Genomic DNA, 16925 nt, shown 5'->3' with positions numbered 1-16925 from the left:
AAGAAAAATAATAAACTTATAAGTGATTTTACACAAACATACAAAAACAAATAAATAAATAAATAAAAATTTGTTTAAATTAAATTAAATAAATAAATTTTCAAAATTTACAAAACCTACATAAATGATTTTTATGATCTAAAAGAAAATTTAACTATTAAAATAAATAAATTTTTATAATGTGAATATATCACATACACACATTTACACACATAAAAAAAAATATTAGTGATGATTTATTGTATTAAATGTGTGTGTTCTCTATATGTTTTCATTAAAATATTATTTAAATATTAAATAAATAAAAAAAAAAAATTAAATAAAATAATAAATAAATTTTGTTTATATTTTATTTTATTTTTCCTTTAAATATTAAAAATAACATAAAATATCATAAATATACCCACGACATACACACGTATATATATATACAGTATAATATTATGAGAAAAATTTTAATTATTTATTTATAATAATCACTATAATTTTCCAAATATATATATATATATATATATACTTATATAATAAATGAATTCAATAAACAACAAACACATAAAAAAATGTTTAAATAATTCACTTAGTTTATATTTTTTAAAAATATAAAAATAAAACAACAACATAAAAAATCATTTATTAAAAAAAAAATATACAAGAAGTGATATAAAATTAATTAAAAATAAATAAATAAATAATAACGAAAAAAAAAAAATAAAATAAATAATCATTTTCGAAAATAAAATATATAAAAAAAAAATTCTATATATATCTACTTGTATATATAAGTATATAAGCAAATATATAATATATAACAAATTGTATATATAAAAATACACATAATTATTTTTGTAATATAATAAAAAGTTAAAAAAAAAAAATAAAATTTAATGTCATTTTTTCTGACATTAATGAAATTTTTAAATTAATAAATTTAACAAAATTAAAAATTTTTATTAGTATATATATACATATATATACTATTAATAAAATATATATATAAATAAAAAAAACAAAATAGAATATGAATCCTTATGAATTTGAATCAACATTAGATTGTAGGGACAATAATGGTGTATTACGAGGTGTTGTACGCGGTAGAAGTGGAGGTAAATACTAAAAACAATATTTATTTATTTTTTTAAATTCGATATACGAGTACTTACTTAATTATAATTTCTATTATTAAATCAATTAAAATTGGAGAAATATTATGTCCTTGAATTATTTAGTGTCATTGCTCTTCTTCATTTAATGTCACATACCTTAATTTTATTAAATGCAATATTGAAACATCTAATATAGAAAACATCTTTAATTTGATGAACTACAGTACTGGATAACAACATTCAGAAGGCTGAATTTTGTTTTAATTTCAAATTTAAAATCATTTTACTTACGATACTTAAGTAATCCTTATTGTCATAAAATATGAAATTTTCAATTTGTATGGAAATTAAAATTATATTGTAATTAACAAAATTTTAAGTAAAGAGAATTTATATTTTGAGCTTAATTCGAATTAAATCTAAATTAAGAATATTATTTACATAATATTCTTAATTTAGATTTAATAGAAGAATTATTTTAAGTCGCTGTCTAATTTTAATTCTCTAATAAGTACAAATTATTAAAAAACTTAATTAAATATTATAATTTTTTTCAATATTTTATTCTTAATTCAATTGTACTTAAATATAGTTAGTATTTAATAGAATATTCCAGATTTGTAATTGTTTATCTATATTAATTATAAAAGTTAGTCATAGAATATTGTTAACCATTATTATGAAATTCTCGATATCTTGACCATATAAATAAATAGTTATAATACTTATTTACTCAACGCAAAGTACTTAATTAAGAAATGTAATTATTGCTTTGTACTACTCAATTGATATATCATTGAATTTTTTATCTCTAAAATTTGTTCAATATCTAATAAAATTTATAAATACTTAATATGAAAATAAATAATTTCAATAATATGGGGGTACATAACCATTAATATACCATTAATACTCGTATAATAATCAATACTTAACTATTAAGCAAAATATATTCAAATTGTTAAATTTTATAAATTATTGAACCTAAAAAGTAAATTTTATTAAACAAAGAGAATTATGTCATTTGCAGATATTTAAAACCAAAAATGTTATTACTTACTTAATAATGAAGTAATTATTATACTTACGAGTACCTATTTTAATAATTACTTAATTTGATTTAGATGATCTCTTTATATAAATACTAAAATAATACTCGTATAATCAGACAATATCCAAAATAATTTTATATTTATAAATTGAAAATGCATAAGAATATTTGCATATACATACGAATACATTTATTAATACTTGTATATACAATTATTTTTAAATATTTATATATTAAGTATATATATTAAGTATATATATGTTATACAAGTATAACAGTTATACTTGTATGTTCAAATATTAAAAACTTCATTAATTCTGTTTTTTAATTTTTACTTTGCTGGACACTTAAAAAAATATATAAGTGTACGTGTATTAGGACACAATTTTCGGTATATTCCCTTAGGATATTCAATTATTTTTGTATACTTACTTATATATATTGTATAACAATTTAAATTCAAAAAGTAAGTACACTTGCTTTTTAATTGGCAATGCAAAAAATTCTGAGATAATTTTTTTTTTTTTGCAAAAAAATAAACAAATTTAATGAAATTAATTTTTTTGTTTTGAATTATATTAGAATTTCTTTAAATATTTAAAAATATTCTTGAAGAAAATTATAATTATATGTATACGTATATATAATTAATTGCGAGAGTATAGTACATTATAATTTAAAAACACACATTCTAAATATTTATTTTTCCCTTATAAATATAGATTCTTCTACTTATATAACATACAATATAAGTACTTATTTATAGTTATAATATAATTCAAGTATAATTATCTAAATATATATATAAATTAATAATGACCCTAAAAATTTTAGGTCATACTTATTTATTTCTTTATCCTTTCATTTTAATATAATTTACTAAGTATTATACTACAACTGTTATATCCTTTATTTTTTAAAATTATTTTTTTTTTTTTTGCATACTTATATATAAAAGTATATAACTATAATCTGCAAATATAACTATGTGATTATTTAAATATGTATATATAGGTATGTTAGTATGTATATATTTAATAAGTACATGCATACTTATAAAGTATACACGATTGTGGTACTTTAAAATTCTTTGACTTGTTTTTTTTTTTTTTTAATCTCTTAATAAATAATGAAGTGGTTTTTAATGTATATATATAACTATAATTTAAAATACATTTAATATTTTAATATAAGTATAACAGAAAGGATAAATAAGTGTGTTTGTATATATATATATATATATATATATATATATATATATACTTAATAAATGCAGTATTATTTGTCATTTTTAATTTAATTAAATGCAAACAAATTGTGTATAACTATATAATATAGTTATTGCGTTATTGAATAATAATTATTATTACCCTATATATTTAATATACTTAATTTATTCTTTAATAATTCTATCAATATTTTTTCTTTTATATATATATGCATACTTTTGATGTATATATATAATATATATAAGTTTATATTAAGTACTTAAAGCAAACTAATATTATATTATATATATATATATATATATATATATCAAAACAAATGGGGGTTTTTTAAGTATATAAAGAAAAAATTGTTATACGTATATGTATAAATTATGATAGTTTTTCCGAAAAAGGTGTTATATAAAGCTAATATAATTGATTAAATTAATGAATAATTAATTCAGGAATTTCAATTGATAATTTTCTTTTTTTTTTCTCCAATAATTTTGTTTCTCATTTTATATATTCAACATTTTTTATATATTTTAATAAGTATAAAATAAAATTCATATTTATTTTTCTATTCATTTTAATGCAAGGATATGCAAACATTACAAAGCAAATTTATTTGTTAAAAAAAAAAATAAAAAGTAAAATACTTAGCTAGTTATACAAGGTTTGGAAGAGGATTTTTAATAGTATAGCATGTTATATTTTGCTATATATACTTAGCTACTGAATATATATGTATGCATTTGTTATACAAAGAAATTTAATTAAATTTTTTATAGGTATCTGAACAATTTTTATTTTTAATTTTTTGCTATACATATTATTTTTTTTTCCACATTTATTTACTATATCAATAATTAAATTAACAATTTCCAGTTGTTTATTTTTTTAAAAATTTAATTTAATTCAATTTATTAAAATAAATGTGTATATATAAAAAGTGGATTTCTTTTTGATCATTAATATATTTAAATAAAATTGATGTGCGAAACTTAAATATGCATACGATTCTGTATACTACTTCTATAAAAGTATATAAATATCACAATATTGGTATATATACGCGAGTTCATTAATATCTCTTCTATATATTTATGTTTTAAGTGATAAAAAATGTTATTAAGTATTAATTAAAATCGATTTTATTTAAATGAATTCGATATTAATTTAAATATAAATTCGATACTTATTTACTTAATTTTCAATCATAAAATATAAATGATGTTTGTGAAGAAATTATAAATATATACTGTTAATGAATTTTATTTGATGGGATTTTGATGATATAAATAGACTATATAAATAGACTAAATTAACAAACAATGAATTAATGTACTTATATTAAATATAAATAAATCTTCTATAGGATTTTCAATTTTCGATTTATTTTGAGTATCAACAGTTTATGCTCTGAATTCTGAAATTAATTTTATTTAGAGAAAAATTTAACTAAGAGTTAACTAAGATATTTCCAAAGATTTATAATATATTCTTATACATTTATTTGTTATACTTATGTTGTATAAAATAAAAGTTATTAATGGTTATCAAAAATATCATATGTTTGTTGATTTGTTTAGAGAAATTCTAAGTTCCACAAAGCAGCAATTGATTTATAATTATATTAAGGAATGAATGTAAATTATAGAAGCTCAATTATTCTGAATGTGATATTCAAAGAAATTCACACTCAAAATTTATTGTATATTGAAGTATTAAAAATTAAGAATGTTTGTCATATAATTTACAAATATTAAAGGAATGTTTAATGCATTTAAACCACCATAGAATGAATAATTTTTACTCCAATATTGCAATTGAGTTCTTTGATCCTAAATTCAGACAAATAACAAATAATTACCAATATTATCCTTACATATAAATAGTTAATTACTTGATTAGAATTTAATACAATTTCTTATACATATAGATATATAAATAAATATTCTTATATTTATCCTTATAATATATATCCTTGGACAATTTTAACCATAAGTAACGTAAATGAATTGAGTTATTTATGTAAATATTTTTCGAAAAATTTAATATTTCTATTTGCGTCATTACAACTTTCCATTTCTTTTTAATTGTTTTATAAATGGTATGAACTTTAAACTGTTATACTACTAACATACCTGTTTATTTTTATATTTATATATAAGTAAGTATATGGAAAAATTTTCTAATAAATGTTTTGAGACGTATACTGATATATTTTTATATTTATGCTCTTTTTTTTTTGAGATGGTGTTAAATTCTAAATAAAATTCTTAATAAATTCTAATATATATTACACCTACAAATATTTCTAAAAGTTATATATTATGTACATAATATATAAATTGTTTTTATAATATTCTAAAAATAAAATTTATTTACCAAGTATATTCAAGTACAAATTACCTGTAATCATGTATACATACATACTTATTTAAGTGTTATACTCTATATATATACTCACTTATAAAAAATATTCGCGTGCTTATTGATTAAATTAAATTTTTGATTCTTTTTAAATATAAAAATGCAAAATTTTATATGTATATATATGCAAATACTTATTGCTATGATAATTTTTAAAACGTAAGGATTACATTATTTTTATTTTGGGTATTTTTTTACTTAATATTTTAAAAATGAACCTTGTATATTACTCATATTCTAATGACTAAATTCCTTGATTTAACTTAAATGTACCATGAATTTAAATTATTTAAAATTTAATTCAAATTAAATAATCTTAAGTATATATTTTAGAGTTAAGTATTAAAGCTTAAAATCTTAAATTGAAAACAACCTTCACAGTTCAATAAATTTAATTGCAAATGAAATTTTAATAATTATGATGGGAAATATTGAATTAGTTACGGATAAAAAATTATAATTTTGTAACTACTTAATTATACAAATTTAATATTATCATTTTAGATTAAATGAAATTTTAGAATAAAAATTTTTGAAACTGCAATTCGGCATTAATTACATTTCTTAATAATATTTAATTAATAGCCTAATTTCGCATCTCAATTCTTAATAGCAGTCACCATCTTAAGCTAGTTTGAAACCAGAATGTCTTGTCAATTCTCTTGCCAATTATTGTCTTGTCACAAACTGGCTGAATTTTATACATATTTTTCTCACATTTGCTCTCACTTAAAAATTCCAGAGGATACCCTAAAAATAAATTTAAAAAATTGTATATATATGAAAATCTTGTAAAATAATATGAGTAATTACTTATGTAAAACAAATCAGATTTTAGATTAATATGAGTGAGTCATTTATTAAGAGAATACTTGCCTATCTTTAACAATTTTTGAAGAACTAAATGTTAGGAAAATTATTTCTAAACATTTAAGAAGGTGAAGTAGATTAAGAGTGCCCTTGCTTACATTAAAAAATTCTAGTTATTTCAATTGAAATGATTATTTTAACTTTCAGTTTATGACCAACAATTTTTTTGCTCCATATAAGTACTTAATCAATTTTTTGTTTTAATATTTTCCCCGCAATATAAAGTGAAAAACACCTTTAAAAACCACCTGAAATTCATTTTAATTTTTTTTATCTAAAAATAAAAAAAATTATTTTTTTTTCATACAGAATAAAAATTCACTGTTGGAATTCATTCATTTTTATATTCATTTTTTATTTCCTTTCCTCAATTTTTTTTTTTTTGCCTTTACCTTACTCTTGGTTTCCTTTCCAGCACTTTATCTTTTCATCAAACCTAATTTCATCAAATATTATCTTAGCTTATTTTCTTGTTTCATTTTTTTTATTTTTATCCTTTTTATGATTTTTTTTCCATTTTATTATTTTTTTTTCACAAATAATTGTAAAACACCATCATAAACAATTGTTATAATACAAAACAATAGAATCAAAAACAAAAAAAAAATGAGAAAAAATTAAAAGTGAAGAAAAAAGAAATAAAAGTATCCTTTGTAACCAACCAAACAGAAGTGTAATTGTAAATGAAAAAAAAAAAAAAAACAAAATTAGAAAAAAAATAAGAAGGAAAAGTAAGCAAGCAGCAGGAAATCAATCTTTTATTTTCAAGGATATAAGCATAATATAAATATAGAGAACAAAATAAATGTAAATAAAATGTGCATAGACATGTGTACCTACATAAATATACATTGATATTAACGCGTAGTACAATACACAAGTGTACAAAATATTGTTAAAGCAAAAAAAAAAATTCAAGGATTTTTTTCACTGTTTGTAGGAAATTACTTTAATTTTTTTTTTTTTCTAAGAGATAAAATGCGTATAAGTATGTTTATGAGCATATATATTTATATATTTGTACATAATTTTGCAAAATCATAAATAAATGCACATACATACATACATATACGAAAATTGTGTATTTATTATAATTCTAAAGAACCAAAAATTTCACAATTTCTCGCTTACTTTACTTACATAATATTTAAGTGCATATACTAACTTGTACCTATACTCATGTATATATATACACATTGTAATGAAATTCTTTGAAAATTTACAACACTTAGAGGCAAATTCCACAAAAAATTCTTATATCATACCATATTTGCTTAAATTGTACACTCGTGCAATTTACTTATATGAATTCTAAATATTAGCAAAATATTCTGATATATTTGCGTAAGTATATATATATATTACTGTTATATTACATGTATAAAAAAGAAATGTATTATATATATGAATATGTACAGTTAATATATTATTTTTAGAATCAAATGATATTTTAGAATCCCGAAATATAAAGTCTTGCTTCTTAACATTTTAAAATTATACAATGAAAAAATTTTCTTAAATTCATTCTTTCTCTTTTATAATGACGCGGTTCATACTAATTTAATGAATTTAATGAATTTAATGAACAACATTTATAATGAGTAAAGATAGTTTTTAAAATTAAAATATTTGTTGAATTCTAAAAATTAATTCTGTACGTATACCTTATTACTTAGTATAATCATTTGAAATTACTTAATACTTAACCTACTTATTTAAAATCATGTAGAGTTCTATGCGCATTTTATTACTAATGCAATATTTGCCTAAATATTTTTGATTTCAAAAATAATTCTAATTTTTACTATCAAAATATTGAATTTTTACATTTTATCACATTTTCTCGAAAATTCTTTAAAATACTTCTTGAGAAACATGCAATATTCCGAAAATTAGAAAAAAATCTCTTAATTAAAATTGGTATGCAACATATAAACACTTATATTTTCTTATTCATTGGACACTTTCATATTATTGCAAACCTCTCCAGTACTCCCCAACATGAAAACCCCAAATTTTTTGTAGATTAATCAAAAATTTTCTATACGGAATTCAATTAAGTTTCTGCTTAAAATGTAATTTTCTAAATGTAGATATGGTTGTAGATATCTTATTACAAAATTTTATTAGGATTTAAAAATAAATTTAAAATTTTTTCTAATTTAGCACGTGTATCATAATTAATAAAAAAATAATTGGATTAATTGTGCGTATATTTCTTTGTTTCAATGTAGAATTAGATACTAAATTATTTGGGATTCAGCACCTAATGTGATTTTGATTAAATCCTCAGAAGTATCAATAGAAAATTTAAAATTGATTTTAATGTTTAATAATGGGTAACTAGTATCCTTCAAATTGAAACGTTTTTCAAATTTATTTTAAGGACAAAATTTTTCTTTCTTATGACATCTTTGAATACAAAAACTTAATTTATAGTCTCAAGTACAAGGTAAACATAAATGGTCAATCTTAACAATAAGTGAAACAGACAAATTTCTTTGTAATCAACCTTTCACTAATTTCTAAGAAGAAATCTTTTTAACTTATTTAAACTGAACAACCTATCATTTAATAAATAAGTAGAGAATTTAAAATCTTCACAATAATGGAAAACTAAGTAAGTTAAGTAGTTAAAATTTTTTATTCTTTTGTAATTGCAAATTTTTTTTCTTTTTGTTAGAAATTTATTTTGTTATTACTAAAATTGAGTCATCTTGTACAATTTAAGTACGTACCTTACATTATAATATAGCATGCAATCTCTAAGTACTTGGAAAACTCAAACTGGCATACTTATAACATAAGTTTCTCTTGAATTCTCAGTTGGTCTTTTAGTCCTTTTATGCAAAAATTGTTAAAATTTTATTGTATACTTTGATATTTTTATGTTAGGTTATGGGTACTTACTTGCTACTTATTTAATTTATACGAAAAATAAAACCCATATAAATTTTTGTCCTTTTTCCTCTTTTAAATTATTTTAAAATTTCTGAATTTCTAATTTAAGGTTAGAACCTTTAAAATGCAAAAAAAAAAAATAAAAATTAAAATTTTAAAATAAAATCATAAAATTTCAATAAAAATCTGCGGTAAAAGATTACCTTTTTTTTTGCTACTTACCATCATAAATCACCATAAAATAACTGACGTGGTTACCTTTTTTTTTCCTAATATTGCCACCAATATTGAATTCAAGATTCTTTTAAGAACATGCATACGTAATCAAAAGGAATTCTTTATAGTATTATTTATAATATATGCCCTGGCCTTTGAATCCTTTTAATAAACTAAAAATATATAATTTTATGATTTTTATGGTATTATGGTATAAAATTTCTAATTCTAAAAATATAGTTTGATTTCTAAAGTTATTAGGGATTTTAAATCTAAATTATATACATATATATAAGTAAATAGTTGTTATACTGTATAAAAATATAAAATGATGAGAAGAGGCCAATTCAGTTTTTCTTGTTTTTTAGGATTTTATATGTCATAAATTTCAAAATCGATACAATAACTCAATAATTTACATAATATATGTATATATGTGCATGAAATAGGTATATGACTTATAAACCTAGTTATATATGTACTTAATATTGATATCAGTTGTATCCTGAATAACTAAGTGAGTAAAATTTGGTAACATGCAATAATATAATCTATGAAAAAAAAATATGATTTCTTTTTTTTCTTGGTTATTTTTTGGAACTTAAACAAAATTTAAATTTGTTTTTTTTTACCATTTTTGGTGATGACATTTTAAAATGTACCATTTTAACCCAATTTTTTTTTTTCTCTCTCTCTCGTTTTTATTACCCCATCTATATGACATTTATAGGTAGATATATATACTTGCCCATTATTTTGAATTAAGGTTGTGCATTTTTTTTCCCCAAATAACAACTACGGCAAGAACAAAAAAATATTCTATTCAAATCATTATAGTGTCAACATACCTATGTATATATATACAATTTTATATAATACTTATTCAAAAATAATATTTGATTCTCATATTTCGTGCACGACATAGGTAATTGTGTTATAATTTAAAGGAACAGTGTCTGTATACATATACGAAAAATACAGGAAAAACATTCATTTTAAATATTTTTTGAATAATTTTTTTTTTTTAAATTTATATTTTAATATTTTTATAAATGTATGTCATCTCAATCTGGATAGGTGGCCAAAAACAAGAAAAATATAACAAAAACTGTTATATAGTTATATTTAATTAAAAAAAAAAATGAAATTCATATGCACTACTTCGTATATATAATAATATAACAATAAAAAAATGATTCTTAAACTGAAATGAGAAAGTGTTGCCGTTTATAGATATTTGGTTATATTATTTACATATTTTTTACTGTTACTTGATGACATTTTTGGAATTTAGGTAAAAATATAAAAGATTTGCACACATTTACATTAAGTATTTTAATCGTAATCTCAACTTTAAATTTGACACATTTGAAAATTGGCCGACTACATTCCGTTACAGAAACAATGCAACCAAAAATTTTGTAACACTATACTGGTTATCAAAACTTTAAACTATCGCGATACGCTCTTTACTTTCCTATCAAAAGTTCTGCTCTTCTTCGATATTGAGCAATAAGATTTTATATTATTAACGAAAGTTTGAGAGAGTGCCGCATCACCATGATTTACAATTTAATATAAGCTGAGAACCACTGTTATATACCATAGTAAATAATATTAATATAAAAATATACGAATGTATGCACATTTTTATATTAAGTATTTTGGAGAAATGCTTTAGGGGGCACTCGTAAATTTTTTTTTTTTTGTAGTTATTTATTTATTTATTTATCCAAATTTTTGTTATTTTTTTACGTTGAGTACTTTCTAACAACCTGTACTTAAAATATAAATTGCATAATTTTGATGGAAGCACAAATTAAATTAATATTTTCCGTAGGGTTTTTTTTTTGTATTCGTTCTTATTGTTTTCGTTCTTTTTTGTATTTAGTGTGTATTTAGTGTGCTACTGTCATTATTATTAAGCATTATACTTACAAGTAAAATAGTGATAATGAGTATATACATATATATACAATACATTATAGTTGTATATAATTGCGCGTATGCATATAAGGTGCTCTTACATGGAGTTCCACAAAAAAAAAAATATATTGGAGGCATACTTATTTAGTTGAGTGAAAAAAGGCCAATTCATATAATGAATAATATGAAAGAAATGAACGTAAATCTTTGTTATATATATAGACATATACGAGTATATATCTACATAGATAAGTATTTATAAATGTATATAGCATTACAAAATATAGATATACAGAAATTACTTATTTAGAATAAAATCTACTATATTGTAGCCTATAGTTATTGTATAGTACCTATAGGAATACTTTAGAATAGAAAGTTTTTTTTTAATTTAAAATTCTAAATGGTAAAATCAAAATAAATAAAAACAAAAATATTTAAATTAAAAACAGGGTCGGCATTAGAAATTTTGTTGTAAATTCTAGAAATTCAATTCGTACATCGTAATGACAAGTTTATTTTGAAATTAATTTTAATAATTCTGAAATCCATATACGTTAATTACTAGCATTAAAATCAAAAAAATTATTGTTAAATAAATTATATAAGCATACTATTCTTGGAATCAATAAATAGCCGATACTGTTTTAATCCGCTTAATATGAATGATATTGCAGTTCTTATACATGTAAAAATTGCAATAAACCCAAAATTCTTAAAGCTTCAATAAGCCGAACTCCGTTATATTTTACTCCGGCTAAAGTGAAATTTCAAACTAAATCCAACGAAACACAATGTTTTTAGAGATTCGGAATATTTCAAGGCACACTAGCAACACTAGCCTGCCTTGTCATGCCTTAGTAATTTAAACATTTTAATAAACTAGTTTTCATTCAAATTCAACATAATATTCTCTAATAATAAGGCATTAAGTTATTTAATTTTATAATAAATTAGACTTTTCAAAGTAAGTAACTAAATTTTTTATTATAACTAAAAAATCACTTTGAAAAGTATTTAATAATCATGAATTTCAAAATACAATAATAAGTAAGTAACTAATTTAATAATTTTTTTTAAAAAAATTTCAAACTCATTTACTCTACTATAGTATTCAACTATTCTTCAATATTTTATAATAACTATAATCGGCAATCAAACACAAGTGTGCATATACATATGTTATAATACAAACATTTTTATTTTTCTATAGAATAATTATTTATAAATTTTCGGAACGCAAAGGACACAAGAAGAAAAAGAAAACTTTTTCCGAAAAAAAAAAAAAAGTTTTCAAAATTTATTTTTATTTATTGTACATAAGTAAATTATTAAATTGATCAGCTACCAGAAAAAAAAAAAAACTTTTTTTTTTTAATATTTCAATTTGTTATACTTAAATTTATTATTCTAGATTCAATAAATACGCCATTCTTAAATATATATTGTACTTAATAATATTTATAAAGTTATTTATGTTCATATAAAATATAATTTGAAAAGTCTGTTGAAAAAATAATAATAAATTGGAGAAAAGAAAAAAAAAAAAAAAAACTAGTTATTTATTAGTTTTTTCAACTTTTCAATAAAGATTACTTACTTATTCTGCCAAAAAATAAATTCGTACACAAATATACTCACTTATAGACAAATTTCATTTGAATACACTTAAAATATAATCTTTAATCAGAATTTCGTATATTTAAATTTCGGTATTCTTTGATATTTTTTTTTTTTTAAATAATTAATTTATTCATGGATAAAAGTTTTAAATAATTTTTAATTATTTATATTGTTAAATTAGAAAATTTTTAAACTATATACAAGTAAACCACACAACTTGAAAAATTAAGAGATTAAAATGTTATTGAAATTCATAGACAGAATGTTATTTATAGCTGGCATAACAACAATGTTATAAATATTGAAAAATATAAAAGAATTAATTATAAGTAATCAAATATTTTAAAATTTTAAATAAATTTTAAAGAAATTTGACTACTTACTAACTATATATCAACAATAGCCCTTTAACTTATATTTACAAAAAGTTGGCAGATAAAATACGCAGCGATGCAGATTTTGCGACCAGGGCACGGAGGACTCCATTCTTGTCCTATTTAAGTGTGATGGCTTAGCCCGCTCTATTTTCATAAATCGTTGTACATGGCAGACCTGTTAAAATTTATCGGGAGCCTGAATCTTGAATTCTAATTATCTGGCGCAAGGATGCACAAAAGACCTGTATAGTCGAGGTGCTGATTAAATTCGCCCCATACATAACATAATATATATATTAACAATATTGTAGCACTACTGATATTATTGTTGTTTCTACTGAAAAAAACTCATTTAAAAACGATTTATTAAGTTCTCTATTTTATAGTTAACAAAATGCTGAGTTCCTCGACGTTTGTATTGTATAAAATTTCATATTCACTAGTTGATAATTCTTCTCTTAATTGATAATAAAAATATTGGATGCTTATTATAAATATTCTACCGTAAAATTCCATTATCATTTCCGATCTGCATTCCAGATTCAATTACGATCTCTAAAAGACAAGAATATTAATTATAAAAAAAAGTTGTAAATAAATTTTTAAGATTTTCTAAATATTTTCTGAGTGTACACGAGCAAATTTTATTGATATTGTTAAAAAACTGATTTTGACTGCCCATATAAATTAACTGAAGCAAGTGAATAATTTTTGTATTAAAATTTCAGATGAAAATTTGCATCTGAAATAATGTACTTATAGAAAAATTTTAATTCTTCCCACAATATTTTGGGAATTAATAATATTTTTTCCTTTATGTAGGTTTTGTATCGAACGAAGAATTTCCGATAAAAAGTAACTTTTGCTATTAAGCAGTTATTTATAGTGATTACTTATATAAAATTGTTTTTTGAAACTTAATTTTGAGAACTAATCAAAAGCATATTTTGCATTAATTTTAAAAAATATTTTTAAATAATTTTTACAAAAATTAAAGTAATAAACGATCTCAAGTAAGTAAATTCATCGAATTTTCTTAAAAATAAATTTATTTTGTGTACATTCATAAATATTTATGTAATATAAATATGAATGTATGTATGTACATTTTACGTCTATTTACTTGGTTAAGTTTACAAAATTTTAAATAAATTGAAAGTTTATGAAAATTCAATGAAATATTTTTGAAACTTATTTAAAAAATTCTTTTAAAAACTTAATTATACTTATGAAATTTTTTTTTCTTGTAATTAGTGGGGGTTTAAATTATTTTATAATTCCAATAAAACTATAATGGTATGATTAATATTAAATAATTCGTTGAAAAGTTTTTTTGTTAAATAATTTAAATTTTATGGTTTTTTTTTGTTGATATTTTGCTGCAAAATTAATAAAATTGTGCTTATGCATTAAGAAAATATTTAATACTTAAATGAAGTTTATTTTAGTTTAATGGTCCAATAAGTGAATATGGAAATTTATGCAATACTCAAACTTATTTCATGAGGCTCTAACATAACGTACATATGTGCTCAACAAGTGAACTCAAATTTTTTAAAACTAAATAAATTAAAAATCTGTAAAATTAACAAATGACACATTTCAAATGCTGCTTGGTCTTAATTATTATCTAAAATTTTGATAAATTCAAATTTACATTTACTTTCAAGCTAGATTCGCTCTTTTTTAAAAAAGATTTTCAGACTTCTTTAAGTATAGAATTTACAATTCCCAACTGTTCCAGAACAATTTCGAGTGAACCGAAATCCGGTCCTGCATTTTAAGATCTCAACTTCTTACATATGCACATAAATATAAATATATTTAAATTCTTATGAGTGTACGTACAGATATATTATGAAGATTCTTGTGCTTATTAAAATACATAAATGCTTTCTTACACGGTAACCTACTCAAACTCTCAATTATATCGTATATCTATCTATTCCAAAATACCTTATAGGCATTTTATTATTATTTTTACAAAAAAAAAAAAAACAAGTAAGAAAACAAAAACGATAAAAGATTTTTTTTTTCTATACTCAAGGTTAAAAAATAACACCGAAAAAAAAAACCAACAAAATATGGAACGTTACAAAAAAAAAAAATTGAACATTACAATTTTTTTTTTTTTTTTAATTCCGAAACCAAACATGTGTAAGTCCTCAATATGTACACCATTATGCTTGTTATATGTAAACAAATGTTTGTATAATGTGTACAAGCATAATATTGTACTGTAGTAGATGCCATCAAGAAGCCACCATAATATTTTAATATTAAAAGCGTATATGAGCTGAGCACATATAGGTGCAATATAAGACAAAAGAAAATTAAAAAACAAAAAAAAATGAAAAAAAAATTATCAGAAATTTTTGGTGTCTTGTCTTGTACTCTTGTCTCTTTTATTTTTTTTTTTTTTTGACTCTACTGCATTGCATTAGTAAAAACAAGAACTTGAAAAACTTATGGTTCTTCTTCCCTTCTTACCCTTTCCCCTTTATCATAAATGTTCGATTTCCACTGCTATACTGCTGCTGTTCTTCGTTCATATCAAATATCTATTTCCTCCTCCATTAACTGTCTCTGATATAGTCTCAAATTTTACTTTTACAACCGATTGTTTTTTTTTCCATAATACTTAAGTATTTTCCTAAATAAGTAGGTATTTTTTTTTTCTTCTTAAACGCACATTGCATTCTTCTCTGTGGTATACCACATATATAAACGTTTCTGTAAGGGAATCTAAAAATAGTGTTTTATTAAGTACCTATATACCATTAAAGAAAAGACAAGAAAAATACCCACAAAAATATTTTTGTAAATCCAAATTGATTTTTTACTTAAAAACAACAAAAAACAACAGGAAAAGAAATTTACATTTTTTACTCACTACTTACTCATGATCAATTCTCTACACTAAGGATGATAGAATCATCATCACATCAATCATCATCATCATTAATAGCATCATCAAAATATTTTGTAAAGTAATGCACTCAAAATTTTTTTCAAGACTACTGTGGCTTTTTTTTTCTATTTTCTTTTTTTAATAAAAAAAATTCTAAGTGCAATATTTAATATTTACTTAGGTTTTTATGAATTTTCTAATATTCAAAAGTCAAAATTAAAGTACCTTACTCTTTACCCACCACTTAAATATTCATTCTGTTCCGATTCGTAAAATTCCGACTCGTTCCGATGTTAATTAAAA

The 16925-nt window shown here is 20.6% G+C and overlaps 1 protein-coding gene across 3 annotated transcripts in view; it reads left to right on the top strand.

The window, feature by feature from the left end:
* The first annotated feature begins 803 nt into the window (after positions 1-803).
* The window catches only part of LOC129613560 (teneurin-m), a 101938-nt gene continuing 85816 nt past the window's right edge, over positions 804-16925 (top strand). For all 3 annotated transcript variants that reach the window (XM_055527677.1, XM_055527674.1, XM_055527676.1), the window contains exon 1: positions 804-1103. In XM_055527677.1, coding sequence (XP_055383652.1) covers positions 1019-1103 — 85 coding nt within the window. In that variant the 5' untranslated portion in view covers positions 804-1018. The remainder of the gene's footprint in view (positions 1104-16925) is intronic.

This window comes from Condylostylus longicornis, unplaced genomic scaffold (genome assembly GCF_029603195.1).
Source record: "Condylostylus longicornis isolate FDR11 unplaced genomic scaffold, ASM2960319v2 ptg000084l, whole genome shotgun sequence".
NCBI lineage: Eukaryota > Metazoa > Arthropoda > Insecta > Diptera > Dolichopodidae > Condylostylus > Condylostylus longicornis.
This window is presented reverse-complemented; position numbering and strand designations above follow the sequence as displayed.